The 26,098-nt window shown below is 45.0% G+C and overlaps 3 protein-coding genes across 3 annotated transcripts in view; 2 read left to right on the forward strand and 1 right to left on the reverse strand.

Annotated features, from left to right (window-relative positions):
- LOC135394028 (N-alpha-acetyltransferase 15, NatA auxiliary subunit-like) overlaps window positions 1–21,524 on the reverse strand; it is a 34,490-nt gene extending 12,966 nt beyond the window's left edge. The window contains exons 1-16 of the mRNA XM_064624456.1: window positions 21,351–21,524; window positions 21,029–21,113; window positions 20,574–20,678; window positions 20,116–20,204; window positions 19,734–19,802; window positions 19,503–19,649; window positions 18,661–18,808; window positions 17,100–17,219; window positions 15,998–16,093; window positions 15,014–15,120; window positions 14,857–14,929; window positions 14,626–14,798; window positions 13,963–14,115; window positions 11,683–11,811; window positions 11,460–11,609; window positions 11,321–11,384 (exon numbers count right to left, since the gene is read on the reverse strand). Coding sequence (XP_064480526.1) covers window positions 11,321–11,384; window positions 11,460–11,609; window positions 11,683–11,811; window positions 13,963–14,115; window positions 14,626–14,798; window positions 14,857–14,929; window positions 15,014–15,120; window positions 15,998–16,093; window positions 17,100–17,219; window positions 18,661–18,808; window positions 19,503–19,649; window positions 19,734–19,802; window positions 20,116–20,204; window positions 20,574–20,678; window positions 21,029–21,113; window positions 21,351–21,407 — 1,765 coding nt within the window. The 5' untranslated portion in view covers window positions 21,408–21,524. The remainder of the gene's footprint in view (window positions 1–11,320; window positions 11,385–11,459; window positions 11,610–11,682; window positions 11,812–13,962; window positions 14,116–14,625; window positions 14,799–14,856; window positions 14,930–15,013; window positions 15,121–15,997; window positions 16,094–17,099; window positions 17,220–18,660; window positions 18,809–19,502; window positions 19,650–19,733; window positions 19,803–20,115; window positions 20,205–20,573; window positions 20,679–21,028; window positions 21,114–21,350) is intronic.
- Window positions 427–10,378, forward strand: LOC135394032 (uncharacterized). Its single transcript, XM_064624461.1, has 6 exons — window positions 427–729; window positions 6,252–6,842; window positions 6,906–7,106; window positions 7,236–7,418; window positions 8,061–8,369; window positions 8,983–10,378. The coding sequence occupies exons 1-6, from the start codon at window positions 706–708 to the stop codon at window positions 9,052–9,054; spliced, it is 1,380 nt and encodes a 459-aa protein (XP_064480531.1). The 5' UTR covers window positions 427–705; the 3' UTR covers window positions 9,055–10,378.
- A 464-nt stretch (window positions 21,525–21,988) lies between the features above and the next one.
- LOC135394036 (putative Ras-related protein Rab-33) lies at window positions 21,989–26,098 on the forward strand. The gene is made up of 3 exons (XM_064624463.1): window positions 21,989–22,457; window positions 22,519–22,734; window positions 23,508–26,098. The coding sequence occupies exons 1-3, from the start codon at window positions 22,227–22,229 to the stop codon at window positions 23,763–23,765; spliced, it is 705 nt and encodes a 234-aa protein (XP_064480533.1). The 5' UTR covers window positions 21,989–22,226; the 3' UTR covers window positions 23,766–26,098.

The raw sequence follows: 26,098 nt of genomic DNA on the forward strand, positions 1-26,098 counted from the left end.
TATGTCAATGGGACGGGCAACCAGATCAGGCCCCCTTTCTCGGTTTCGGATTTTTTTACTTATCCCCTTATCGCATACAGAGGTTCAATTATAATAATGCTGATTATTCATTACTCGCCGGAACTGCAACTCATTTCGATTGTAAAGTAAAATAACAATAAAGTAATAATAATAAGTAGTAGTTGTAAACTACAAGGACTATAGGTCGCATAGCTCTATAATGTATGCTGCTCTCTGTAGAGGCTTTTTCAGCCCCTAATACACAGACACGGAAATTCCGAATTTCACGGACTTTCTTCTTCTTCTTCCATGGTTCATACTTTCTTTCGTGTGAGTGGCAGATGGAATGTTGCTCTTTCGCTCTCGTTTTTTCCAGATGCTGGGAGTAGCATTTCGGAAGCGAATATTCCAAAGAGCGTAGCGTGTCCAGCCCAGCGGAAAGGAAGTCGGCGAGGTCAACCGCTGGCGCATCTCTCGCGCACTTTCACCGCCGTCCAGCCCCCTCCAAGTAGGCCACGGCGGCACAAAGGATGGGGGGTCATCTTCTCCGCACAATCATCCAACAGAGCACGTGCCCTCCTCTTTCGAGCAACAAGCAGCGATGCTCCCGTCGCGCGGGGCCGAGACCCCCCCACCGTGTGTTCCTCCACTCGTCTCTTGAGAAAGTCATTCGTCACTGCTGTGTGCATATTGTGTGACGGAAACATGCGCGGATACCATTCTCTTCAGGTGAGATCGCGTGTTTCTTCTTCAAAATGACACCGGTTGGATCTTTCACGAACGGACTTGCCCCCATCCGATCCATATTCCACAGCACGTATCTTACGTGAATATTAACGGCAGTAGCGAGGCGATATTGATCCTAACCCCCTTTTAGACGAACACCCCCTGAACGAAGAAGCTGCCAAATTCGCTCGACACGATGTTAACTACGGACATCATTGCGTACGCAGTATGCTACGACTACGAGTTCGCTTTTCGTCCCAAAATTACTTCAGCACAAAAGAAAAAAAAGAAAAAGTCAACGAAATAGCAAACCTTCGGAAGTGTCACTATCTACCGGCTCCCTTAGCACGGAAAGCGCGCGCAGTGCCTGCGCTCACTACCCTAGGAACGGCTGAGAACAAAATCATCGAAGTACCGCAAAATCGTGTATGTAGCAGCACTTTTGATGGCCTTGCTGTTCATAATTCTTTAGCAATTACTACAAATTATTAACGTTCGCGGATTTTCAGTTGGACATTGCGTTGGATGATGGCATCGTCAAAATTTAATCACTCTAATTTTTATGAGGTTATAGAGTACTAGGTTAGGGCGAACGACTGTTTCATGTGCGACTATGCTCGAGAATGCGATATCGATTATTCTTCCTCACAATACATATTTCATACACTGTGCTTGACATATTTTGTAAATGTTCTGTGCCGAGTTGAAAGGGAAACCTCATCCAGTAGTTTAGCTGATTATTGCCATTGCAATATCCCTATGCCACCCAATTATGACTAATGTGAATCGGGCAGTATCGAACTATCGAGCTATATCGAACTATAACAAGTATTTTATATCTATATATCGAACAATTTCTATATTTCGAATTTTTTTCTATTTCTATCGAATTTTTATCGAACTATATTTCTATATATCGAGCATTATCGAACTATTTCAAGTTTCTTTGTTTTCTTTTTTGTTTTTTACCCGGCTGAATCTCGCGGATGGTAAACTAACGGATTCCTGTACAACGAGATTCGCGCCAGGAATATATTATTCCGCACACATCGACTCTCTCCATGTGGGGAGACGTTTCCAGCACCCACTGCACGTGGGGGGCTTCCGTTTCAAAATCCGCGTGGTGCGCAGACTCGAACAACCACAACTCGGTTCCCATTCAAATTGAGATTATGCTACTATTATATTACTATACTACATTACGCCACCACATATCAGATATTACCACTACGTGCCTATCTTGCAGTGATAACGAATATTTGACCAAGCACATCGTAATCAGAGTTCACTTAGCAATCGCGTAACAAGGATGGTCAAGTCCATCACGATTTGTTGAAACGCATGCGTGCACGCCGAACCAGTTGTGGATCCCGCCGAGACGCCGAAAATTGGTTCAGATACCCCATCTGCATGGCTTTCGGTTATTCTTGTCAGACTCGTCACACGAGTGGACTGTACAACGTCCGCCTTCTATTCGTTCCTCTCTCTCTTTCTCTATCTCTGTTTTCCTTTCTATGCATATATGCAGAGAGAGAAATGTCCAATTGGTCCCGACGCCAAACCGCTGAGAAATTAAGAACGCTCCAGAATGTGAAAGCCCGAGCGAAAGAAGACAATTGTAGCATAATGCATAATGTAAAAACCCCGAGACTAGGGAACACGAAGGGACAGACACAACACGAAGTCTCATTTCGTGTTGTGTCTGTCCCTTCGTGTTCCCTAGTCTTGGGGTTTTTACATTATGCATAATCTTCACCAGCTCGCTTGCTTCCTAGCCATTTTTTTTTTTTTCATTTTACAATTGTAGCTCCTCCAAATTTCCGTTGAAGATTCGAAAAGAAAAATTCCGCATGTCAGCTCATGCAAATATTTGCACTTGTTCTCGTGGCAAACACGCAGCTCTATGCCGTCCTGTATTGCGAAGTGCTTCTCACGTACTTCTTTTCTGCAAAAACGTTTTTCTGAGAGCCGTTTCAGAAACTGTTTCACAACTTACTGCATTAACGAAAACCAATTTAATGACCCCCGCGCAAGGTCAGCCATAATGCACCGTAAATGACAAGAGAAACGTATTCGCACAATTATCGTGTCTACATCGCATACGGTCACATGCAGGAGAGTCCAGTTTTCTTCTCTCTTGCACAACAGGGTATAGCTTCCCATGGCCGTGGAGCCATTGTCACTCGAGCACCGATTGAAGGAAAAGCACACCGAGCTGAGCGTGAAAAATAAGGCTGAATTAAATCGCTTCGTCGCGGGTCATCAAAAATCCGACCGACCGGCCGGCGATGTGGAGAGAAGATCCCGTTAGTGAAGCCATTGTGGCTAACTCACGCGAACGTCCATTGTTTCCTCGACGTTCAGATGCAGAAATGGTATCAACGTTGGGCGTAGGTAAACAATCGTTCCTCTCTAGATTGCATTCACGGTGTCACGTTTCCAGCCACGAAGAATACCAGTTTTCCACCCCCCACCCCGCACAAATTGTGTTAGCGCTTCGAATCCTCCTCCAACGCATACGACAAGTTCAAACCTTGTATTGTGGCCACTCCAAATATATACTGACGGCTAGAAAAAGCACCTTCAGAAAAGTTATAGATTATAGTATATATATATATATATATATATATAAAGAGGGGGAAAAGCCATTAAAAAAATAATTAAATGATGCTAGACGTGTTTGAAATTCAAACTTACAGATTAAAATGGCTTCTATGGCTGCACGTAGAAAAACAGATACTCATTGAACGATGCGACAGCACCAGAGGACACGTGTTTCGCCGTGTTTGCGGCTCGTCGGCCCTGGGTAGCTGCGCATCGTTCGGGATTGGCAAACCAGGGGTCACTCAGCGAGCGATATACACCTGGGAGGGTGACTGAGCACTCCTCAATGCCACAGTGCAAGCCAGTGAATAGATAGATAGACCAGTGAATAGATAGATAGACGTGCAGCCAAAGAGCTCCGGCTATTTTTTTCATTTTATAGATATATATATATAGATATAGATATACAGATACTCATGGAACGATGATAGATATATATATATAGATTATAGATATAGTTATAGATTATAGTATTAGATTATCTCTCATTAGTTTCCGCAGGTTGCGGAAAAGGCAGCGTTATGATCTGATGGGGTTGAGCCATCGGTACCGATGGTGGAGGCTGCCACCGAAGCTTTTCGTCGACTTTTCCACACAGAGAAACCACACACGCACTTCCTGTGTCGGTTGAGGCTGGCATCCCCCGTAATTCCCTTCTAAGATTTTACCAATATAGAAAAAAGGAGATAGAGAGAGAAGGAAAACGATACACGATTTGCCATATTCACACGCAAACCCCACACACATAGCATTCAAACGACTTCCCCAAAACGAAAGCCGTGCGCAAACTCCTGACCTGTGACGGACAGAGGATCTCGGACGTCACAGAGATGCGCGCGACCGAAATAAAGGCAACAGCTGTATGACCGCTTCGAAAACTGCTCAAGCATAATGTACAACACGTGTATCCAATCTGTGGGAAAATTGCGAAACTTTACCGAAATATTTCGTACGGTGGCTCGAAGCGTCGTAAAGAATCATTAAACGGCAGTGTTTTTGTTCTGTCCATCCAGTGGACGAAAGCAGGCAGAGATGGCGTGTCTCGCAGCCGTATTGCAAGCACACACTGAATGTCTCGACACAATTAACCCCGCCAGGCAGGTATCGGACACAAGGGCAGGATCATGAAATAAGATGTGGCGTCACTGGCTAGAAGGAAACAAAAGGCGACCCCGATTCCCGTTGGCCTTCAGTCACCAAAGGATGACAAAAAAGATGAATTCTTTTCACCCATCATGTACCGTATGATGTAAGTGGATATGCGCCCAGTGTAAGGCGCCTTGTGTTTTAGGGTGAAACCTGTTTTTTTTTCTCCGCGCTTTGCATCATCGTCACTGGGGTGAAACCCGAAAAACGCTCAAAACGAACTTGTCAAAGTGCAAGTTCAGCCATACGGGAATCTGAGAACGCTTAGCGCAGTGCTTTTAGCACAATCGCTCGGCATCTCGTGTTCGTTTCAAATGCGAGAATTACCCCCCCCCCTTTTTTTTTTCTCTCTCCCGATATTAGAGCTCCTGAGATAAAGCCCGATTTTTTTTTGTCCCGTTTAAGAAGAAGAAAAAAAAAAAAAACAGAACCTGTAAACACCAGGATCTATCGCGTACGAAATTCCCGTCGAGTCTATGGCGCACGAAAATACTCGAGGAAGAAAGTTGTTGCAGCATGCGCTTTATTTAGCCCGGTAATTTAGCCACCAATTCGGGTCGACAATGTGCAAACACTATTCTTGGACCGCAATTAAAAGAACATTGTGGTCTGTTCACCCCTCACCTGCAGTGCTCTACGAAAATCACCTCACGAGGGGAGCCACTTCTTCCATGATTTCGTTCTCGCAATGCAACGGCGTTTGGAGAAGGTGGAAGTCAGAGTCGAAAAGCATCGCGTGAAAACCGGGACGGAATTTCCACGCGAAATAACAGAAGCCCACGCGTGTAGCGTATGCAAAGTTGGCGTGTCCTCGCAGACACCTACAGTTCTACGAGCCCACGTTCCTTATGGGCACCGCGTTTTTGTTCCATCGCCGCGCATTTCGCAACGGCGCTTTAAAACGAAGTTATTTCAAAAACTTTTTCCGCCTTACAGTGATGCGGGGGGTAGGGGGGTGGTTAGGTTCTTCGCCTACTTTCTTACACGGAAACCGTGTAGTTCTTGACAAAGACACAGGCCTCCATCTCATCGCTGAATTTTATTTGGAACTACTTAATATTTTAGGTTGCACAATATCACTTTTCCGACATCCCGTTCCATATAACAACGTGACAATTTTTCCAGATTTCTGCGCACATTGTACTGGGCTTTCCGTACAAAAGAAAAAAAGTTGCAGTATGGCTGAATTTGCACGAACAAGCAACCCTGTGGGCACAATAAAGACGACTCGAATGACAATGAAAAAATGGCTAGGAAGCAAGCGAGCTGGTGAAGATGATGCATAATGTAAAAACCCCCGAGACTAGGCAACACGAAGGGACAGACACAACAGGAAGTCTCAAACACAGCTGAAAATTTTACTTCACATATATGAACTTATTGTAAGCCCGATTCCTCCAATGCGACGTCTTTACATAAGCGCGGAATTATGTGGTTGCATTGCTTCTACCCCCCTTGCGCCAGCCCCCACAAGAGACCTTCGCGCCGCAGGTCAGGTCGCCGCAAAGCAAACGCAAATATACTCCACTTTCTGCTGAAGGAGACCACTTCTCGAATTCGGCCATCCTCGTTGGAATCATTGCATATGAGAATGATTAGAGTTCAGAAATTTTCTTCGCATGACACGACGACCGATGAAATTGCGACGGGCAGGTGCTGTCGTGCGAGGTTATCTTGAGAGACTTTCACTCCTACACAGGCATGTCGTCACCCAAGTTACCCGCACAGTGTACGGCCTGACACGATATCACAACGTAACTTTCATTATTGGTCAGGTTCTGCTCCTTGTCCTACTACTCTGCTGCAGCGGATTGCTCGCAGCACGCGACGCCGAAGACCCCATGGACGCCTACCTCCTGTCGGACGCCATGGACTCGCGCGGAGAGGACACTGCGGAGAGTGTCGCCAAACCGAGCAAAAAACTGCAGCTCTTACCGTTCGGCACACGACTCAAACCCCCCAAAGCTTTCGTCGTACCTCAGCAGATTACCTCTACACCATCGCCTCGCGGAAGTCACGACGCTGAAGAAGTCCCCACCAGTCGTAAGCCTAAACCTAAGCCCAGGCCTACCATTCCCCCTGGGCTGTTCGCTTCGACCAAACGGGTGCCGAGGATTCCCGTGCCCACGAGGCAACCGAGGGCAAAGGCAGTAACGAGACGGACGCCTGCGCGCACGGTCCCTCCAAAGCTGATCGCGTCCGCTAAGCTAACTCCTGCTCCTCGACCCACGCCCGTGCGCACGGTTCCTCCGACGCTGGTCGCGTCCACTAAGCCTACCCCTGCTCCTCGACTCAGGGTTCCTGCCCATCTGGCTAACCCAAAGACTAAGAATCCTGCTTACGTGAAGACTGGAAAAGCATACAAGGTAGGAACTGTTGTGTGTTCTTAAGATATCTTTCAGATCGTTCATACGTGCGTCTGTGTGCAGTACAACAAAGATCAAGTGCAGAAACGGAAAGGGGTCACAGGCAGTAACCCAAAGCCCCAGGCATCTTTCTTTTTCACCAACGTGGGACCCAATCACTTCGAGTACCGCGGAGTATTTGATGCCAACGCCTTGCCCGTCCATTTCAACGGAGACCCGCAAGCCTTTCTGCAACTTATACCCCAACTACCAAGGCTTTTTGAGGTACATCACGTGTGCAACTTGTCATACTTTCCATGCTCAAATGCAGGTGTTGCTTTCATCGAGCGCCGTTCTGTCGGGTGCAGACTGACATGCCCCACCTCCCACTAACAGATTACAAACCCATTCCAGGATCCCTTCCCTCCTCCCCCCGACCCAAACAAGGAAGGCCTCCCCCCTCAGCTCCTTCTTGGTGCACCTCCGCCTAAAGAACCTCCAAGTATCCCTCCACCACCACCACCACCATTGACCTTCCTTCAGCCTGTGGTGAACATCTTACCACAGCCCAGCCCACCAAAGAACACTTTCCCGCAGGTAGGTAGCCATGGGCCCAAAGGCACTGTGTGTGCCCGTGGACACAGGACACATCCTCTCCCAGTATACTTTTTCCGAAGGACGGACGGCCGCTTTGTAGGTACGTAGGAGACCCCGAGCACACCAAAAGTAACGTGCGCTGTGAACAACGGGTCATGCAGGTGCAAAGTGGTGGAGAAGTCTTCAAGGAGTCGTAGCACGCTGTTTCTGTTTTCTTTTACGTTGACAATTTCCCAGACATACTCAGAGTCTCTCCTCTCCCTGCGAGAAACCCCAGCAGACCTTGATACATTGGGTGCAATACCTGTGTCATAACACAGATAAATGCAAGTACTGCATAGGTATGCTTTTGCCTCCAGGTACACCACTTTGATGGCTTCGTTGTCTGGAGACACAGCTTGGCAGGCAGAATCAGGAACACCTTGCTGAACTGAGCTTAGTCCATTATGAACTTGTTTCAAAACAGCTGCCTGTAACTGCCAGCAACTTAACTGCCGCTATAACAATACAGAAGGGTAGAGAATCCAGCGAATCAGTAAGGAAACGCTAAGGAAAGTGTCTCAGGGAGAGGGCCACAGATATTTCTAACAGAGACTTGTTCCTCCTCCGGGCTATAACGACATGTTCTACGTACGTATGTAGTACGACTACGTGCTGGGAGGAAGGCTAGATGGTGAGCACCCTCGGATCTTCAAGTTCAACGATGAGCGCATCAGCATCTTGGAATTCGAGCGCAGTAAGCGGGAGGGTCGATTTTCCCGGCGGAGGGGTGGTACCCTGGACCCCGAACGGATACCCCGGAAGAACTTCCTCATCTTCCACGGCGGGCATTTCCCGGCACGAGTGAACGACATTGAAAACAACAGTGTCTTTGGCCAGAGGGAACCCAGGACACAGTTCCTGTCTGCTTTTCAACCAGCACCTCCACCACCACCTCCACCAACGCCGCAGGTAACACACACGCAACCTTAACTACAGCAATGTGTTATCGTTTTCCCACATGGCAAAGTTGCATATATGTGATTCACACACGCATTTCTTGAGACTCTTTGAATCAGCCACCTTCCATGCGAATGTTGGGCGTCTGTTTACAGTAGTTGTCCCAAACATTGTGGAGTGCAGATGTGGATCCACAAATGCACTCTGCACATCGAATTTGAAAGCCCACAAAATGGTGAAGGTGCCACTTAAAGAGAAACGGGCTGCTTTATATTTCGATACATATTTTACGGCTGCGACAGCTGAATGAGCTCTTCCCTAAAGCAACTTACGCGTTGTCAATTGTTAGGACATCCATGTAACCATGTAAGCCAGAAAGATGAGGATCAATGAGGGAACCACAGAGAAGAAGGTAATCTATCTGAACTCGATGACGTTGACTTGACTTGACTTGTTGACGATGCAGTGACGATTTGATGATCTCGCACAGTGGAGGTGCTTAAGAACTTAAAACAAAAACTTGGACATTGCCCATGGATGGATATTGGATGCAACATGGATATATTGACATTGTGGACTTTGTAGCCAGCCATGCAATCACAAGTGCACACGTTTCCACCGTCAGGTGTACCTCCCCGTGAATGCACCCATCGGCAAGGTCAAGCCGGGCGGTTTCGTCTACTTCATACGCACCTGATTCCCAAGGTTGTTGAGTGCTCCCTAAGGAAGTCTCGGAAACCAAACCAGTGGCGGCTCTAACTATTGGCATGACAACCTTGCACGGCCAAAGAGAGTGGCTTTAGGTGTGGGAAAAGCACCTGACATGGAACAGCTGCAGTGTCCACAGAACGGCAAGCTGCAGGAGCTCACGGACTGTGATCTGAAGCCAAATGGGGGTTGTATATGTGGGGACATGATGCACGCATTCCTATCAGTTGAAAGGCCACACACTCGTCGTGGGGACTTTCTTCTTATCTTTAGGATTCCAGTATGACAATGCACTTATGTTAGACCACTACAAAACTGTCACATTCCCCCTCATATAGTATGACATGACAAATGGGGTCTAACGCAACACACTCTATGTTTCAAAATCAACTACAATATTTTCAGAAGCTTGCACACAAAGAGCTTGCCCCTGCACAGCATTATATGTTACTCCATTTGCCAGTGTGGCTACTGACAGGATTCACGTAAAGTTAATGGAAACCGGATCCTTTCGACAGCCATGTTATGCCAATTTGCCATGACTTACTAGAGCCCCATTAAAAACGTGAGGTATGCTTCAAAAGCGCTCGCAAAGTCATGCGCGTATCGAAGTCCTAACGTAAAAGTCATTGCCGCGAAGGTTCTTTGAAGTCTAGCTTTGCTCTATCTGCATTATGCTTAATACTCGTCTGAGAGACAAAACTGTACATATTCAGAAATGGTATACAAATCGCGGCATCCTAAAAAGTGCTGTACTTTCACGCTGCTTTACATTCCTACACACTTCAGGAGATTCTAACGACCAGTACACTGTACTTAAGAGTACTCTTGGACGGTTACCTACAAGGAGTCATAGCGAGCTGAGCTTAAACACTAAGACCGTGGTGATGGAACATGAGCAACCACTTAAGTGCAATGATAATGGTGGGTGATACCGGCAATATCTTGCATTGTATTTTTTTGTGATTTTTGTCAAAATTTCATGGTCTTTGTCACGCAAACTATATTCTTCTACAAAGAACACTTGTGGGTGAAAGCCTATGCCTACGGTCTAATGGAAGGAAGGAAAGAGGATGTATTGAACAAATCAACCTCGTGCAGTACCAGTTATATGCAAGTGTTCCGCAAGGGGGCTTGCTCTAGAGGGTTTGACCTGGAATTGTTCCTCCTATGTGGACTTCAACTCTGGTTGGGCATTACAACGCAACACACCATTTTTCAACGCACCGTATCTTCAAGCGGAATGCATAAACGCGATGTAATAAAAGGCGTAAAACTTAGTGAGAAGAAAGTTGTGCTACTTAATAATGAAAATCGATATAGTATTCTATGCGGCACGCACACATTGCACAGTCATAGTCTGTAGCAGTCATTCTAGAGAATAAAGTTCAGTGAAATGTGGTCGACTGTTTTTACTAGCCAACTTTTGACTGTGCATTTGACACATATTGTTAACGGAAGTCCCAATATGTGCAGTGTACACATAGGTGCAAGGTGATGGCTACAACAAGCGTTCTGGTAACTATGTCGCAATGTACGCAACAAAACCTTGACGACTGGAAGAACATCAACAGCATCCACACAGTATACAGGTTGTTTTCTTAGTAATCCGGCACTATGAACTGCACAACATTAAGGAATGGTTTGCAGACTTCTGTGTCACATCATTTAGATCAATTATTTTTACGGCTGCATTTTTCTCGCAGCACAAGAAGTACAGTTTGCTCACTGGACTCTACCAGAGACTGGGCGTAATGCATAGAGCCTGAAGTTTGGGGGTTTACCCCCGATTCTTCCACAGAATTTGCACCCAAAATTGAATTTTTGATTTTTGAATTTTTTTGAATTTGAAAATTGAATTTTTTTATTTTTATTCGGCAAATTGCCCCCGCTGAGACGTCTGTAGGAATGCACACTCACTTGTTTGTCAGCAAACACAGTTACGTCACCATTTGTGCCGAACGAGTTAAATGAGCCAGATTTATCCCCGAATTTAGCGTAGTGGAATTTTTTTCCCACTCGAATTCGCATGAATTTAGACCACATGTTTATTTACCCAACTTTTACTCCTCGAATTTAGAAAAAAAATATTTCCCGAAAACTTCAGGCTCTAGTAATGCATTCTGCCTCGGTAAAAAGTAAAGCCAACGGGATTACATTTTGGCCAAGTATTTCCTCTCTTCCTGACACTAGGTTCTTCAATGGCTGGGAGAGAAGTTCGCGTCACATCTCCAGCAAAAGGAAAGTCCACTCACCCGTGTTGATCTCTTCCTCCGCTTCTGTGTCGGTAACCGGGTGGTCGTGCAACTGGAGATATACCTAAGTCCCGCACGGGGCAGAAAATCCAGTCAGTGAAAAAAAAAAAGGAAGGAAGCACAACGGCGAGACACGTACCTCGATTGCCACTTTTGCAGCTTTAAAGTAGAAGGGGTGAGAGCGCAGGATATCTTCCAGACGCAGGAGGCTGACGTACGCTCGCAAGGTCATCTTCCGCATGCAGTACGTGTGGAAGTCAAACTGGTCTTCCATTATCTCGCTAAAATGCTACACCGCACAAAAGTCCACGATTAGGAGAGGGAGAGAGAGAGAGGTTGTGGCGAGAACAGTCTGGCCCTACCCTGTCCACTTCGTGGCATTTCTTGAGCGCCTCTCCCCAGTTGCCCAACCTCTGGTAGGCCAGGGCACACTCTGTCTGGAACCACATGCACTGCATCTCGTTCAGGTTCTCCACAGCAGACACGCCCTCCTGAGAAATTGATCATTCTTAGAGCCTGAAGCTTTCGGGAAATATTTTTTCCTACATTCGGGGGGTAAAAATCGGGTAAATAAACATGTGCACTAAATTCATGCAAATTCGGGTGAAAAAACTTCCAGTAGGCTAAATTTGGGGAGAAATCGGGCTCAGTTATTCAAACTAACTGTAGTGGTTTGGTACAAACGGTGATGTAACTGCATTTTCCTGCCAAACAAGTTAGTTCGTGCATTCCTACAGACATCCCAGTGAGGGCAATTTGCCAGGTAAAAATCGGGTTTCACCCTAAAGAGGCAACCTTCAATTCGGAGTGCAAATTCGGGGAAGAATCGGGTAAAACCCTAAAACTTCAGGCTCTAATCATTCTCGTTAGAAACACACAAGATAAGAAATTTAGAGCGTAAGTACGTATTTACACTGAACACAGCTCTGAAGTCACATACCCCTAATCACATAATATGTTGTCTCGTTCACTCTAACGATGGTACGTCCTGCAATACGCCTGTTCCTATTGGCTCCAGTAGCTGACCGCATTACGACAAGTTGTGCACCAATGTCGAAACTACAGAGAGCTTTCCGAGAATCCGCAACTATCTCGCGTGATTGGCCATGTCTCGCGGAACCTGCTGTTTCGCTCAGAATCGTGCTTTTTTTTTTTCAGAATATTTGTAAAGCCTGAAGTTTTAGGGTTTTAGCCGATTCTTCCTCGAATTTGCACCCCGAATTGAAGGTTGCCTCCTTAGGGTGAAACCCGATTTTTACCCGGCAAATTGCCCTCACTGGGATGTCTGTAGGAATGCACTAACTTACTTGTTTGGCAGAAAAATGCAGTTACATCACCGTTTGTACCAAGCCACTACAGTTAGTTTGAATAACTGAGCCCGATTTCTCCCCGAATTTAGCGTACTGGAAGTTTTTTTCACCCGAATTTGCATGAATTTAGTGCACCCGATTTTTACCCCCCCCCCCCCCCCCCCCCCGAATGTAGGAAAAAATATTTCCCGAAAACTTCAGTCTCTAATTATTTGATATACAGGGTGTCCACGCTAAGTGTGAACAGATTTTTTAAAAATATATATAACACTTTTTCCAAGATGAAATCAATTGCAATATAGCATATGCTAAAGGGCACACCCTAGCAGGGCATTAGCAAAGTCCAAAGGCAATGTCTTAATTAACTCTTTAATTATAAAAGCTACAAAGTTGTCCCAATGAGAACATCTGTTCCTTTCTGTCACCTGATATCGTAGCCGTTTTCAGAACAAAAATCCGTTCGATAGATCGCCCGCAAAAAATTCGTGAAGGAACGCCATTTTTTTCTTTATTTTGTTCATTGTGCTTCTTAGAAGACGTGTCTTTCTTTCATCCCCAATGTGAGAGGGAGAAAGAGCACACTATCGCCTCTCACGTCCTGGAAAAAGATTAAAGGGAAACAGAAAATGCAGCCCAAGATAAGGCCAGTTCCGATAGAGTCACCCGATACATTTGTTTTTGTTTTGTTTCCGCAAGTTAAAGCTCATCTTCGACGCATGAGGCGGCACTGTGCTTCTTACCCCTCTCACGTTGGGGATCAATGAAATACGCGTCTTGGAAGATGCGCAATGAACAAAATAAAGAAAAAAGATGGCGTTCCTTCACGAACTTTTTGCGGGCGATCTATCGAATGGTCGCGACAACAATGTCTGACACAATTGATACTGCTACGCACTTACACAGCCGAACGTGCCGCGATGAAAGGAAATTTAAGAACAAGGACACGCGGAGAGAGACTGTCAGAGTTGAGTCTAATTTTGTTTGCACGAAAAGTTACAAAAGGCCGGGCGAGTCGCTAAGGGATCTTGGGAGAATGCTGCAATATTTTTTTTTGACTGTTTTCCCATGCCCGCGGAATCCCGCGGATTCGTAAATCCCACCTTTGCGGAAATGCTAATTTTCCACGGCAGAAAGCTAGGGGCTTTACCTATAGAGGGCACCTGCTGGAACTGCGGTATAATTTCTCAGGTGGTGCAACTCTGTTAGGATTGATGGACAGCATTTCGTGCTGTTCTTAGGTTGAACACCAGTATACAAGACAAAGGACAACATTAGAATTTAAAAATTTCTTTGGAGAGCAACTTTTAGCAATCTGTGCAAAATGTGACTCACCCTAGTAAACTTTGAGCACATGTCCTCTGCTTCTTTGACCAGGTTCGCCCTGAGCATATATTTTGCACACTTTGAGTTGATGTAGCGGTCCGCCGTGTCGAGAGCTTGTGCCTCGTCCAGCCACCTCAAGGCCTCCTCAATATCTCCAGCGTGCTGCAATGGGGCGATTGGTGAGGATCAAAATTGTAATGAAACTAAAATGATCCCCAGCAATTTCAAGAAAACGGGGTGCAGGTCACATACTCTAATGCTGAGCATCTCAGCATCTGTGGATTGGTTTGTAGTAGTCTCCCCTATACAATCTTGCTCAGTTCTCACTTCGGCAGCAAAGAAATTAAAATGCCGTACGACGTCAATAACTAACCGAGCAAGGTAATGACTGAGTAGGGACACGTAAATAAAATTGCGCCTAATACGGTGACAAAGCCTCCTTGCCAACCTATATGTGGATCTGCCAAAGATTCCATAGGCTCCCACACCCTTTCCCTTAACAATTATCTCGTGAAAGACCTGACCTAAGGAGAGCTGCCTATGACAAAGAGCATGCCGCCAATTCGACAGTTCTTCTCATTTTGCTTCTGTGCACCCAGCATGGCAAGAGTCAAGACTAGCCAATGGAAATGTGCAGGACTGAGCCACAACAAGAAATAAGTGACAACACACCTTGTATATGCGTGCCTTCGCAACAAAGAGCTCTATTAAGGTAGGCGTATGTTCAATGGCAGCATTGACCAGTTCCAATGCCGTGCTGGTGCTACCCAGCTGGTCGTAGTGCTGCGCTGCATAGTAGTAGGCCCAGAGAAGGGCCGTCGCTGGCTCTTTCTCCCCGTTCTTGTCTGTAACCAGATCATTCGTTACGTTAAGACACATTATGCTTGGCCCAGCGTCTCTTACCTTGTTCAGAGAACACCTCCCACTGTTTTAAGGACCTAATGTAGTTCCGTAATAGATCTTCGATTATCTTCACCTGCGAACGACACCAAGCAGCCATGAATGTCTCCTTTCTACGTACAACACCCACGTCGAACGAAGTAAGGATCATCCTCCTCACCTTGTCGGGATTGCTATAAAGAGGCCTAAGATCAACAAAGAGCGGAGGCACGCCTTTCCTCAACGCACGGCGCATGTAGTGGTCAACCAAGGAATGGAACCTCTCCCCTGCAATATCGACGTTCCTTTATTAAGGTGGTACAGTCAACCCTCGATCTATGAACCTTCGATTTATGAATTCCCTCGTTTTATGAACACGAGCACGGGGAACCAAACTTTTTCCATTAATTTTTCCCTCGTTTTGTGAACCTCGATATTCAAATAATGAACGGAATTTCTGGGAACCAACTAGGAGTTCCCCAGAGTTTTTGCCCTCAATTTATGAACGGATCGTTCCGAGGTCAACATAAACCTTCAAAGGGATAATTCCGTGGTCTTATGAATGACGCCTGAACAGACAAAACGTTTTCCAGGTATTGCACCCTCGGTTCTTAACCCCTCAAAATCCGAACAACAAACGGGTTTTCCGGGGTCGCACAAGGTGCGACCGAGTGTTCTTGACCTCAGTTGATGAATAAGGTGGTCGCTGTCACCCGGAGATTAATAAACGGAGGTTAAAAATCACGGAGGAAATCCGAGACCAGTCTAGTGCGAATGTGGTGACATCTCTTATTTCCAAGATTGACACAGCGGAAGGCATGGTCCAAAGCAAAATTAAACAATTTAGTATTGCATAATAAACAGAGTGTAAATGCGCTAACGTCTGTTCTTTGTGAGATTGATACAGCAGAAGGCATGGTCAAAAGCAAAATTACACAATATATGGCATTACAAACACAATCCCAACTCGGAAATACTGTTGCATTTGCTCGATAGTACTCAGTTAACTGAATTTTCGATTTATGAATCGTTCGATTTATGAACGATTTTTCGGGGAACCGAGGGTGTTCGTAAATCGAGGGTTGACTGTATACGTTTGCACTACGGAATAGACTGACTGGAGCGGCAAAGTGAAACGCTGGGAAAGGAAGCAGCTACCACTCACCCGTTGCATGGTTGAGCGGCAATCTCCGAGGCGTTTGTGCACGGGGGTACTTGCTCTGTAAATCCGTAAACAGTCGAATCTGCTCTTCGGGAGTGTCTGCAATGCAAAGGCATAATGTGAAACTTCGATGCTGCTCAAAACTATTTTGTCTTCTGTACGATAAAAAAAACAAATCATGCTTCTTTTACAGATTCAACGAGAAGAATTTGGAATAATAAATACCAAACGCAGCAAAAAGCTCTTTTAAGTGTTCATGTGACGAGCTCGAGACGACATTCAGGCACTTCTGCGCGTCACTTTTTTAATTATTTTGCGCTTGAATCTTACGCTGATGGTTCAGTGCAGCATAATACACAAAAAATAAGATGGAACAAAGTATCATGCTGACAAGCTTCAGCACCGCTTCATTTCACATGCTTCACGCAGTATACTCCCCGTAGTTGTCTCGTGCTTTGGCACAGCAACTTAGTCACATTCAAAAGGAAAAAGTATTGGTTCTTGAAAAACTTTAGAACTTTTGTAGAATGTCAAAACTATTTACATTGGCATACATCACACCACGGTTTAGCTGTACCTATTGGTTGGCACGCAATCAGCGACAGTAATTTACGAATTCCATCGAGCGGAAGTGGGGAGAAAAAAATAATAATCTGGATTCGTAGCGGGAGCTGTAAAATATGTCAAACTCGGGCAACACTGGGTGGAAAAGCAGCTTCTCAGGTGGCAAATAAAAAACAGCATATTTCACATTCCAGTCAAACACAAGATGCCAAGCGGCTGCATGGAACGCGCGGTGTCCAGCGTTGTTTGCCGCCTGTATTGGTGGCTCAATTTACACTAATGCAAGTTCATTCTCGTTTTTATTCCCCTGGTTTTAACCGTGACATACTACAGGTTTTCCCGGCGATTTTAATCCGAGTGCCAGCTAAATTAATCCGTGCCCCATAAAGTTTGCGTGGCACACGGATTAATTTAGCTGGCACTTGGATTAAAATCAGCAGGAAAACCTGTAGATTTTAGCGACCATGTCACAGGCACCCAATCCCAGCGCAGAAAAAAAAAAAAAACATTTTTCGAGAATGCCATCCAACGTTGATCTCACCTAGACGAAGGGCGCGAGCTAAGCCATAATAGTATTGGTGGTTCTCCGGATTCCGCTGTAGCAGTTCCCTGTAGTCGCTCTCGGCAGCCTGGTACTTCCCAAGCTCCAGGAGAAGGCTCGCTGTTTGCAAAACGGGAAAAAATGGAAAATGTTTACAGGGGTAGTAGCGCGCACAGACATAGAACCTAAAATTTCGGCGTATCCCCCCCGGTTTACGACTTACAACCGTGAAAGTTTCGTTAAAAGAACAAAAGTATTTTGCAGGCAGTTTCGACATATATACGGCAGTCACAAGTTGTTGAGAGTATGGCGCACGTCACAGCACAAGGTACGGTAACATAAGAACCTTGTTTACGGTAACCACATCTCCAGGGGACTGTAGTGTTTACACGAAGCAGCTTGGAAGCAAACCAAAATAGTATAAGCCCTACAAGTCTTGGGTGCACAAACCCGCCACGATCTTTACAACGTAACTTTTTTCAAGTTTTTGGGCAACCACTCGGCCAGGGCTCTGCAGAACATCAGCCTTAGTTGCTTGTGCACCATTAAAATCGAATAATAATAATAATAATCATCTGCAGCAAATCACTGCTTGCAGCTGTTGCTAGTTCGCTTTTGCGTTGGACACAGATTAGGAGTAACTCAAATGTCAGCGGATTAATAACAATGTAGGTTATTTACAAAATAACTCGCAAAGTTACATTTCAAGATGCAAGCGAGTGAATGCAGCTGTTTGCTGCATCAATGTAATTTCTGGAATTTACTTTCCAAAATAAGCGTATCCAGCATACGCTCCCTGATTCCATTTGCTCCCTGATACAATGTTGTAATGCATGGCGAAGGACAAGAATACCTAGGATTCCGTAAACGTTACATGAAAACCCTCAAATACAATGACACAGCAAGGACCAGATATGCTTATTCATTCAGTGTCATGTAAGACTTACTGAAAATGTCTGCACCCGATTCGAAACATGTGCGAATAGAACACATTTCAGCATACACCACACGTTTATAAAAGGGACTTATAAGTAGGGAGTGACTTTTTCGGGTTAAATGCCTCTCTCAGATTCGGGGGGTAAAAATCGGGCGCTATTTTTTAAATCTGTAATTCGGGGAGAAATCGGGCAATGATTGTGCCTTCGGGTGTTATCGGGTGTTTTTGTTTCTCCTCTCATGTATTAAGTCATTTCCTGATCTCTCTTTTTTGTTGTTGTTTTTGCGGGATCCTGACCTTGCAGCGGTAATCCCCGAAGACATAGGCAGTGTTAGCACACATGGGTGTATTGCTGGGAACGTATGTGACCCATTCTTACACGCATTACACATGGCGACCTTTGTTCGTCTTCAGTGGAAACGTCACTTTAGGATTTCATAGTGACTGGAATTCGGGGAGAAATCGGGTTTAACCCGAATTGGTCGGAGGTCAGTTCGGGGCGGCGGGGGGGGGGGGGGGGGGGGGGAATAACCGGGTGGAATCGGGTTTAAAAGTCACTCCCTACTTATAAGGAGTCTATTAGCAGCGAAAATAAATTAAACGAGTTAGGGGTGCAACACTGACCTCTTGCCTCGTACCAGGCCAGCTCATCCCGTATCTGCTCCTTGTACTCATCCAAGTGGTGGAGGGCTTCCTTCTGTTCCCCGGCTTCCTGCATCACTTGATTCTGGTACAGGAGCAGCTCACTGTGCTCGTAGTCGTAGCCGTGTTTCTGAAATTATTACCGGTTGTTCGAGGCATCATACGTGACTTAAATCGTGACAAGCCCACCGGCACACCAAAAGCAACTACGTATTCCTTGATGAGCTATACGAGAGTTCTACGGTTAAATAAGCGACATTTCTGTTGCTCTTTGGCCGTGTCATGTGTTACATTATTGTAATGCAAATAAATTGAAACTGAACCAAATTAAAATAGATAAATCAGGTAGTTGTAGTGGGGCAGTAGGGATATCAGTTCTACAAGCAAACAACAACAACAACAACTTTATTTGGAGATGATTAATGGGGACCTTCATTGCCAGGGTTGATACTCTATCCCAGTGCTGGTGCTGGTACTGTAGGTCAACATCTCGGTGAACATGAAAAATCCATCCAGTCTTTTACGAGAAAGACTATGTATTTTTCCTATCCACTGAGCTGTTGACTACAATACCCTTCATCTCTAATCTCTAAATACCCCAATACCCTTCATCCCTGGTCCCCTAATACCCTTCATCCCTAGTCCCCTAATACCCTTCATCCCTAAAGTCTTCAGATACTGTGCCAATGATGATGATGGTGCAAAGACGAACAGTTCCTGTTCGAAATATCAGCGGCTCTCGCCCTGAGACACTTCCTATAAAATGTGCTCTCAAACCAACGGTACTTTGCCCCCAAAGACAAAAAAACGAAAGAGGGCCGTACCGCCTGGCTGACAGTCTGTGTCTTGCGGAACTCTTCCAAGATCTTGAGTGCCATGTCGTAGTCCTTGAGGAGATGGTAAGCCATGGAGAAGCCAATCCAGGATGCACGCTGCGTTGGACGCAGCAGAAACAACTGGTACCTTGTGTCCTGAACAAAGAGTACTGATGATTTTACCGCCCCACAACTCGACTCCTACGGAATCGAAACGTGTCAAACAACGTTAGATCATACCCGATAGCCTTCAAGATCTCGCATCTGGATCTGCAGCAAGGACAGGTCCCGAAGGATTTGAATATTGTCCTGAAGCGAAAAATTACAAATGCCAACGGATTAGAAATGGCCATCATGGGTGCAAGGACGTGCTAGCATCTCTGGTATGTGCACAACCCAATATCGGAGCAAGATGCACATGCCAAAAAGAATCGCTCCAGTTGAACCAGGTCTTGGATCATGAAGCATTTCTCTGACAGGTGCCATAGTACACATCAACACCTCTTGCCGGTATGTTTAATGTGTAGCTTTATACCAATGAATACAACAATTTCTTCAACAGCAACAATGGCATTCATCTGGAATATGCTTCAAAGTTGCATTTCACAAAGTGAAGATGTACCTTATCCCACTTGAGAGCATTACGGTAACACTTGATTGCTTCATCGTACTTCCGATCCGAACGTTGAAGAAGACCATATACGTGCCAACCTGTGTCATCCAGTTAAGGTTGAGATGCCTTTTTTTGATTAACAGATATAATCCTCAAAGATAGCAAATGCATGGCATAACTATTTTTGGTATATATTAATACTGTATTGAACTATTTCCACAATACAAACATTTTATTAGGCTATAAATGTAAACAGAAGGCACTTAACAAAACTCTAATGTATGACTACCAAAGTGATAAATATAACTACTACAAAATAGATAGCATGAAAATTCGCCCAAGTTCAAGCGGTGTCTGGAACTGACAATGTAGCCTGCATAAGGGGTTCTCCTCGTTGCTGATTACTCTGCACTATAACACATACGTCATTTAATTAATCTCCCATGTAGGGCTGTCACAAAGGATACAGACATGACTCCTTAGGTCGTTGCGCAAACCTTTGCGAACATATTCATACGCTTCTTCTTTGCGGCCTAAGCAGTTGAGGGTCAAGCCCTTCATGGCTAGGGTCTCTGAAATGTAACACCAACTATTATTTAAAGAAATATATTTGGCAAGAAAGTTACAGGTTTTTCTTCAACCGAGAGTACATGCTTGAGAATATTCTCATGTTTGCTACAGATTTGACATTAAAGTTCACTTCAATGTGAAGCAGAAGGAATCTAGCTTTTAAATTTCTAAAAGGCACTCGTATTCATATAGGAACAGCACAGAAGTACTCGATGTGCAAATACAATGGTACATAGATGAAGTCGTGATGGGTAGCAAATGTATTTTTATTGCGTGCGTACGTATGGCCGTCAAATTATTGCGCATAACAGACAATGTACGACATGTGGCAGTGAAGATTACAAAGACCTACCTCCATGGTCGGCGAACTTTGGGTTGGTCAAAATTTGCTTCGCAAATTTCAAGCCATTCTTGTACTGTTTGTGTTCGTAGCATTTCTGAAATATCCCACAAAGAAATTCCATACATGGAGGCGGCTTCACAAACCGGCACTCGGCACACGTTGGTCCACTAACGCTAAGAAGAACCCTCAGATGGTACCAAAACTGCCCAATATTTCACGATTGTCAAAAAGATGATGACCAATAGTGTTATCTGTCGTGATAACCGAGTAAATTTGAGCAGGTGTAGGCCTACGCCGAGTGTAAATAACTGTGTACACCGATCATACCCACCAATATTCTCTTAAAAAGGGCATTTTCTTTCGGAGGTAAAGGCTGGCTTGGGGACATCCCGAAGCCAGGGAAAGAATTGATGAATGAAACTGAAGACGAGTCACACTCGTGCCCAAAACCGCGTGGTACGGCGCCCCAAATGGCGGCCTCTGGAGCATCATACAATGTTGCCAGAAAAAGCAGGAAAATTACGGTCGATTTCTGTAGCAGCTCGCGTTATTGAGGTTTCGCGCTTTTGAACACTAATGAGTGACAAGAAAAGAAATGGGTCGGGGACAGAGAGCAAGACTGGTGGTAAAGGCAACATCAATAGAAAAACCTACGACATCCTGCAACATTTATTCCTTCGGAATTAGAAACAAATACAGAAACCAAAAGAAAAATGAGCTAACGCCTTGTCGTCTGTTTTACTTGTCGCTAACGCGTAGGCTTTTGTCATCAATCATGCAGCAATTGTTCAAAATTTAATCGCATGTGATATCGAAACCGAAAATGGGCTACGCGCGCAGGCCTAATCTTCGCTCTTCTGATCTGCGTGTTAAACTGCTAACATTTCTTGAACTTAATGCACATTTGAACATCTTTCGAGATGTCAAGAAGCCCAGAGGGAGCAAACGACTCGTGACAGAGTTTGTTTATCATCTTTCCGTTGTGACAACAAAAATGGCGGCCGAGGTACAACAAGCAGAAGCATCACTACTTGCACCTAAAATTGCATTTCACATTTGAGCAGCTCAATTAATGCGGAACTGATATGCGTAAGGAGTAGTTTGTGAAGACTAGGAGTATTATTTTTAAAACTTGAGTTAGAAGCAGTGCTGACAGTACCAGACACTGAGCAAACACAGGCGCAGCCCGAAACAGCTGACGTCTACAATGCTCGAAGGCGGTCAACAAAAGCAAGCGAGCGGAGAACCGGCTGCGAGTAGAGTAAGCGTCGAAAAGCAGAAACGGATCTTTAAAATAATCGTAATTGGGGACTCGAACGTCGGCAAGACATGCTTGACCTTTCGATTCTGCGGAGGAAAGTTTCCACTGAAAACTGAAGCGACAATCGGAGTCGACTTCAGAGAGAGAACGGTCGAAGTGGACGGCGAACAAATCAAGGCGAGTACATGTCTAGTGTCATCGAGCGATTGAGAGAAGAGTGTTGCTGTCGTTCTTTCAGCTCCAACTATGGGACACCGCTGGTCAGGAGAGGTTTCGAAAGAGCATGGTACAGCACTATTACCGCAACGTCCACGCGGTCGTGTTTGTTTACGACGTCACTAAGGTAGCCTCGTTCGAGAGCCTGCCTGCTTGGCTGGAGGAGTGCGACTCCCATCGCCTCACGGGGGATTTGCCTCGGATCCTGGTGGGAAACAAATGCGATTGCAAGGACAAGGTAGGATGGTAACGTTTCATTTGTGCATGCTGCGAACGCATGGCGACCAGGGATTTCCCTACACCCCCCCCTGCATTTTTGCAACACCCCCCTGAAATTTGTCAGGTGACCCCACCCAGCTCGGCCAGCAACATGTTCTGGTAGAGAGTTTGGCGCAGCGAATTACATCCTGTACTGTCAAACTTGGGCTGTAGGACCAGAGTCATGCAGATGATCGTACCATGCATTTGTCCAATCTGTGTGCTACGTATTCATTGAGCTTGGTGAGACAAGGTGCTAGTCTTTCTTCTGTGTCGGACGTGTGATTATGCATCTTAATGTTGAAATGCCGTCCATAATGAATCTGTATTCTAATGTACTGTGTTCTAACGTAATAACATGTACAAATAAAACGGGAAAGCTGTGCAGAGATGTCACCATTGTGCCACAATTCTTTCCGTGTGTAAGAAAAATCCTGAAGTGGAACCGTCACTAAGCATAACCCCCCCTCCCCCTTGAAAGCTCGGCACCCCCCACAGCAGTGAATTTCTGGGGAAATCACTGATGGCAACATGCATGGAAGAGCATGCTGCCGAGAATATTTTTCCGATTTTTTTTTTCTTCTTTCTTTCTGTTCTTTTTTTCTTCTTTTTCTTTTTTTTAGGGGGAGGAGAAAGGGACCTACCATGGGGCGTACATCTTGCACCTTACCTCAGCTTGCAGCTTAATCACTATTTCACACTTTTTTTTTTATAATACTGCCACAAGCGAAGCATTACTGCTGTGTCGTGCAGGTGGCCGTGAGCACAAACATGGCTCAGAAGTTTGCTGACCTACACAACATGCCACTCTTTGAGACGTCCGCTAAGGACGACAGCGAGTCTGACCACGTTGAGGCCATCTTTCTCACCTTGGCTCACAAGCTGAAGAGCTCCAAGCCCATGATGCCGCCTCCACTCCGTTCCCACAAGGATTCTCCGCCGCGAACTGTTGCCCTGCGGCAACAGCAGCGTTACAACGTCGGCGACGCGGACTCGGTGTGTGCATGTTGAAGAAAGGGGTGCATGGGGGCAGCTTCTTGCACCCGGGTGATGTCTTTCACCGGTGCACATGGAAGGTAGTACACTGTTTGGTGTGATAATGACTGTGGTTAGGGTAAAACAAAACTTTGGGAGAAGCGTCTGTGATTGTGAGCGTTTCTGGGATGGTTAGGAACTAAGATGTCATTAGCTGCGGCAAAGGGCTGGTCCTTACTGTGAAACAATGAATTTTTTATTTTTTTTGTCCTGGTCGCTACCGCAGTCAAACACGTGGACTTGCGTCACTTTTACGTCGTCGCTACATGGTGGCGCGAGAATCTGATGATGCGTAGGGGATTTTACGGCGAGCTTTGCATGTCAAATTATACATGCATATTGTTCCCATATGTTGAAAGCTATACACTACAAAAACTTAGCTGGTTTTCTAGCAGTGTTCTTTTGTACATTCCATCTTCTATTTGTCAAGAATATTCTGCGTAGTTATTTTCTGTCGCGTAGTTAAGCTTAAAAATGCAGAAAATTTGGGGCTTTTTTTTTTTAAATCCACAATAAATATGAACATATTAAAGATGCAGCGTAATTGTTTCACTGCCACGCCAGGAGAAACATTTCTTCTGGGGCCAAAGCATTAATTAGTAAAATATTAATTTTACTTAGAAGTAGTGTCTAAAGGTGCTGCAACGCAGAACTCTCTTACACAAGTGACAGTTCAACTCGAGCATCAGAGTCACATATTTTCGTGCTTGGTGGAGATGTCATGAGTTGCATTTTTGGGAAAATCGTGTTCCTCAGCTCGTCTGAGTGACGCTCACTATTGTGATATACCACACGAGAACGCAGGAACTTTGTCAGCCGCATCTTTTTCAAACAACCTAAAGAAGAAGCCGTTAACAGCTGGTCGTTGCTTCCTTTTCTATTAACGAAGTGAAGATGATGGTGGTTCCCACCTCTTTTCTTCTTTCGATGTTGCATATTGTACGCAAGTTTTCAGGGTCAATGTCTGCTGCAGTGTTTTGCTCATTGTATGCTTAAAAACGGTGATGGACAAAGTTTGTAATGCACAACATGAACAGAGGGGCAAGACATTGGAGAGTAGTGGACACTTTTTCAAATTTTTTTTCCCCCGCTTTCCTTTATCTCTGGTTCCAATAATGCAGTTATCGCTCGGTACCACAGGAATGTTCCCACTCTTTCTTTTTTTTTTTTCTTATTTAAACCGAAGTTTTGCCTCTTAGTAACACTTGGCAGATGTTCAAAGCTTATCTGACCAATTCGATCAGAAGTCAGAAGCGCTCACTTTATGTACAGCAGTGCAGTTTGTACTGAAAGATGTGTATCACACCAAAACAATTCCTTATTTCTGGTTCACAAGTGCACTAGGACTGATAGAGATCTTGCCAGTTAAATGTCACAAAAGAATGTACCTTCCTCAATTCTGGCATCAGGTCATCATAGGTACTCAGCAACTCAGCGTAACGTGACGTTGAAAAATGCCTGAAAAATGACGTGAAAAATGCCTCTGTTGCATGTACAAAAGCACCTGATTTTTTGAGCTCGCTAAGCATATTTGCTGCATGTAATGTCGCTCGTGGAGAATCATGAGTGCCTATATCTGCGTGTGTGCAAAGTGAAATATGACGTTATACAAAGTTTATTCCAAAGGTTTATTTAAAGTGTATTTGCAGCGACCATTAAGCATGTAGAACTGAAAATTTTGGAGAATCTATTCCTATCCTGTGTAAGATGGGCAACAGTAACATCAGTATTATCGATATGGGCTGTGCTGAGGGTACATTTCTTGTGATAAACAGGTTGCATGGAGAGTGCTCTCTGTTCATTTCACATCAAAGGTGCCGCATGACAATCTGTCACGACCTTTATTCAGTCTTGAACGGTCGTCGCCCTCTCGAAAGAATTTTTCAGAAAGTATGTCATCATTAAGCTTGAAGCGCACAATCCCACGTTTCCCAGATTCTGTTTCATGACACAGCTTGTATCTAGTATTGTGAAAGTCATATAGTACAGACTTTTCGTTTTTCAAAGTGTGTTCTCCGTCACAGCTTGCGTTAATGAGGGAACCAAAAGACACAAGTATTGGATCACAAAGACTACAAGACCACAAGGCATGGCCACCATTGAGATAAAAGTGTGCAGATTTTTTTATAATGGCAGCTGTAGTACTGTATTGCTGGTAAAGCGTGAATGAGTAAATATAGTGACATAAATAATAAAGATGAATATCCAAGATAAAACTATCGCATGCTCACCACCTCAGTTGTTTGCCAGACTTGAGTTGGAATGGACTGTACATAATGAACTGAGTCATATAAAAGCGTGAGACCTGA

The sequence above is a fragment of the Ornithodoros turicata genome, chromosome 5, assembly GCF_037126465.1.
Source record: "Ornithodoros turicata isolate Travis chromosome 5, ASM3712646v1, whole genome shotgun sequence".
Lineage (NCBI taxonomy): Eukaryota > Metazoa > Arthropoda > Arachnida > Ixodida > Argasidae > Ornithodoros > Ornithodoros turicata.

Bases quoted from the DNA above. Each gene is read 5' to 3' on its own strand.
- LOC135394036 (XM_064624463.1), top strand. From the start codon at position 22,227: ATGCTCGAAGGCGGTCAACAAAAGCAAGCGAGCGGAGAACCGGCTGCG. The intron at 22,458-22,518 runs GCGAGTACATGT...TCGTTCTTTCAG, and splicing joins TGGACGGCGAACAAATCAAG to CTCCAACTATGGGACACCGC. The intron at 22,735-23,507 runs GTAGGATGGTAA...TGTGTCGTGCAG, and splicing joins AATGCGATTGCAAGGACAAG to GTGGCCGTGAGCACAAACAT.
- LOC135394032 (XM_064624461.1), top strand. From the start codon at position 706: ATGCGCGGATACCATTCTCTTCAG. The intron at 6,843-6,905 runs GTAGGAACTGTT...GTCTGTGTGCAG, and splicing joins AGACTGGAAAAGCATACAAG to TACAACAAAGATCAAGTGCA. The intron at 8,370-8,982 runs GTAACACACACG...TTCCACCGTCAG, and splicing joins CACCTCCACCAACGCCGCAG to GTGTACCTCCCCGTGAATGC.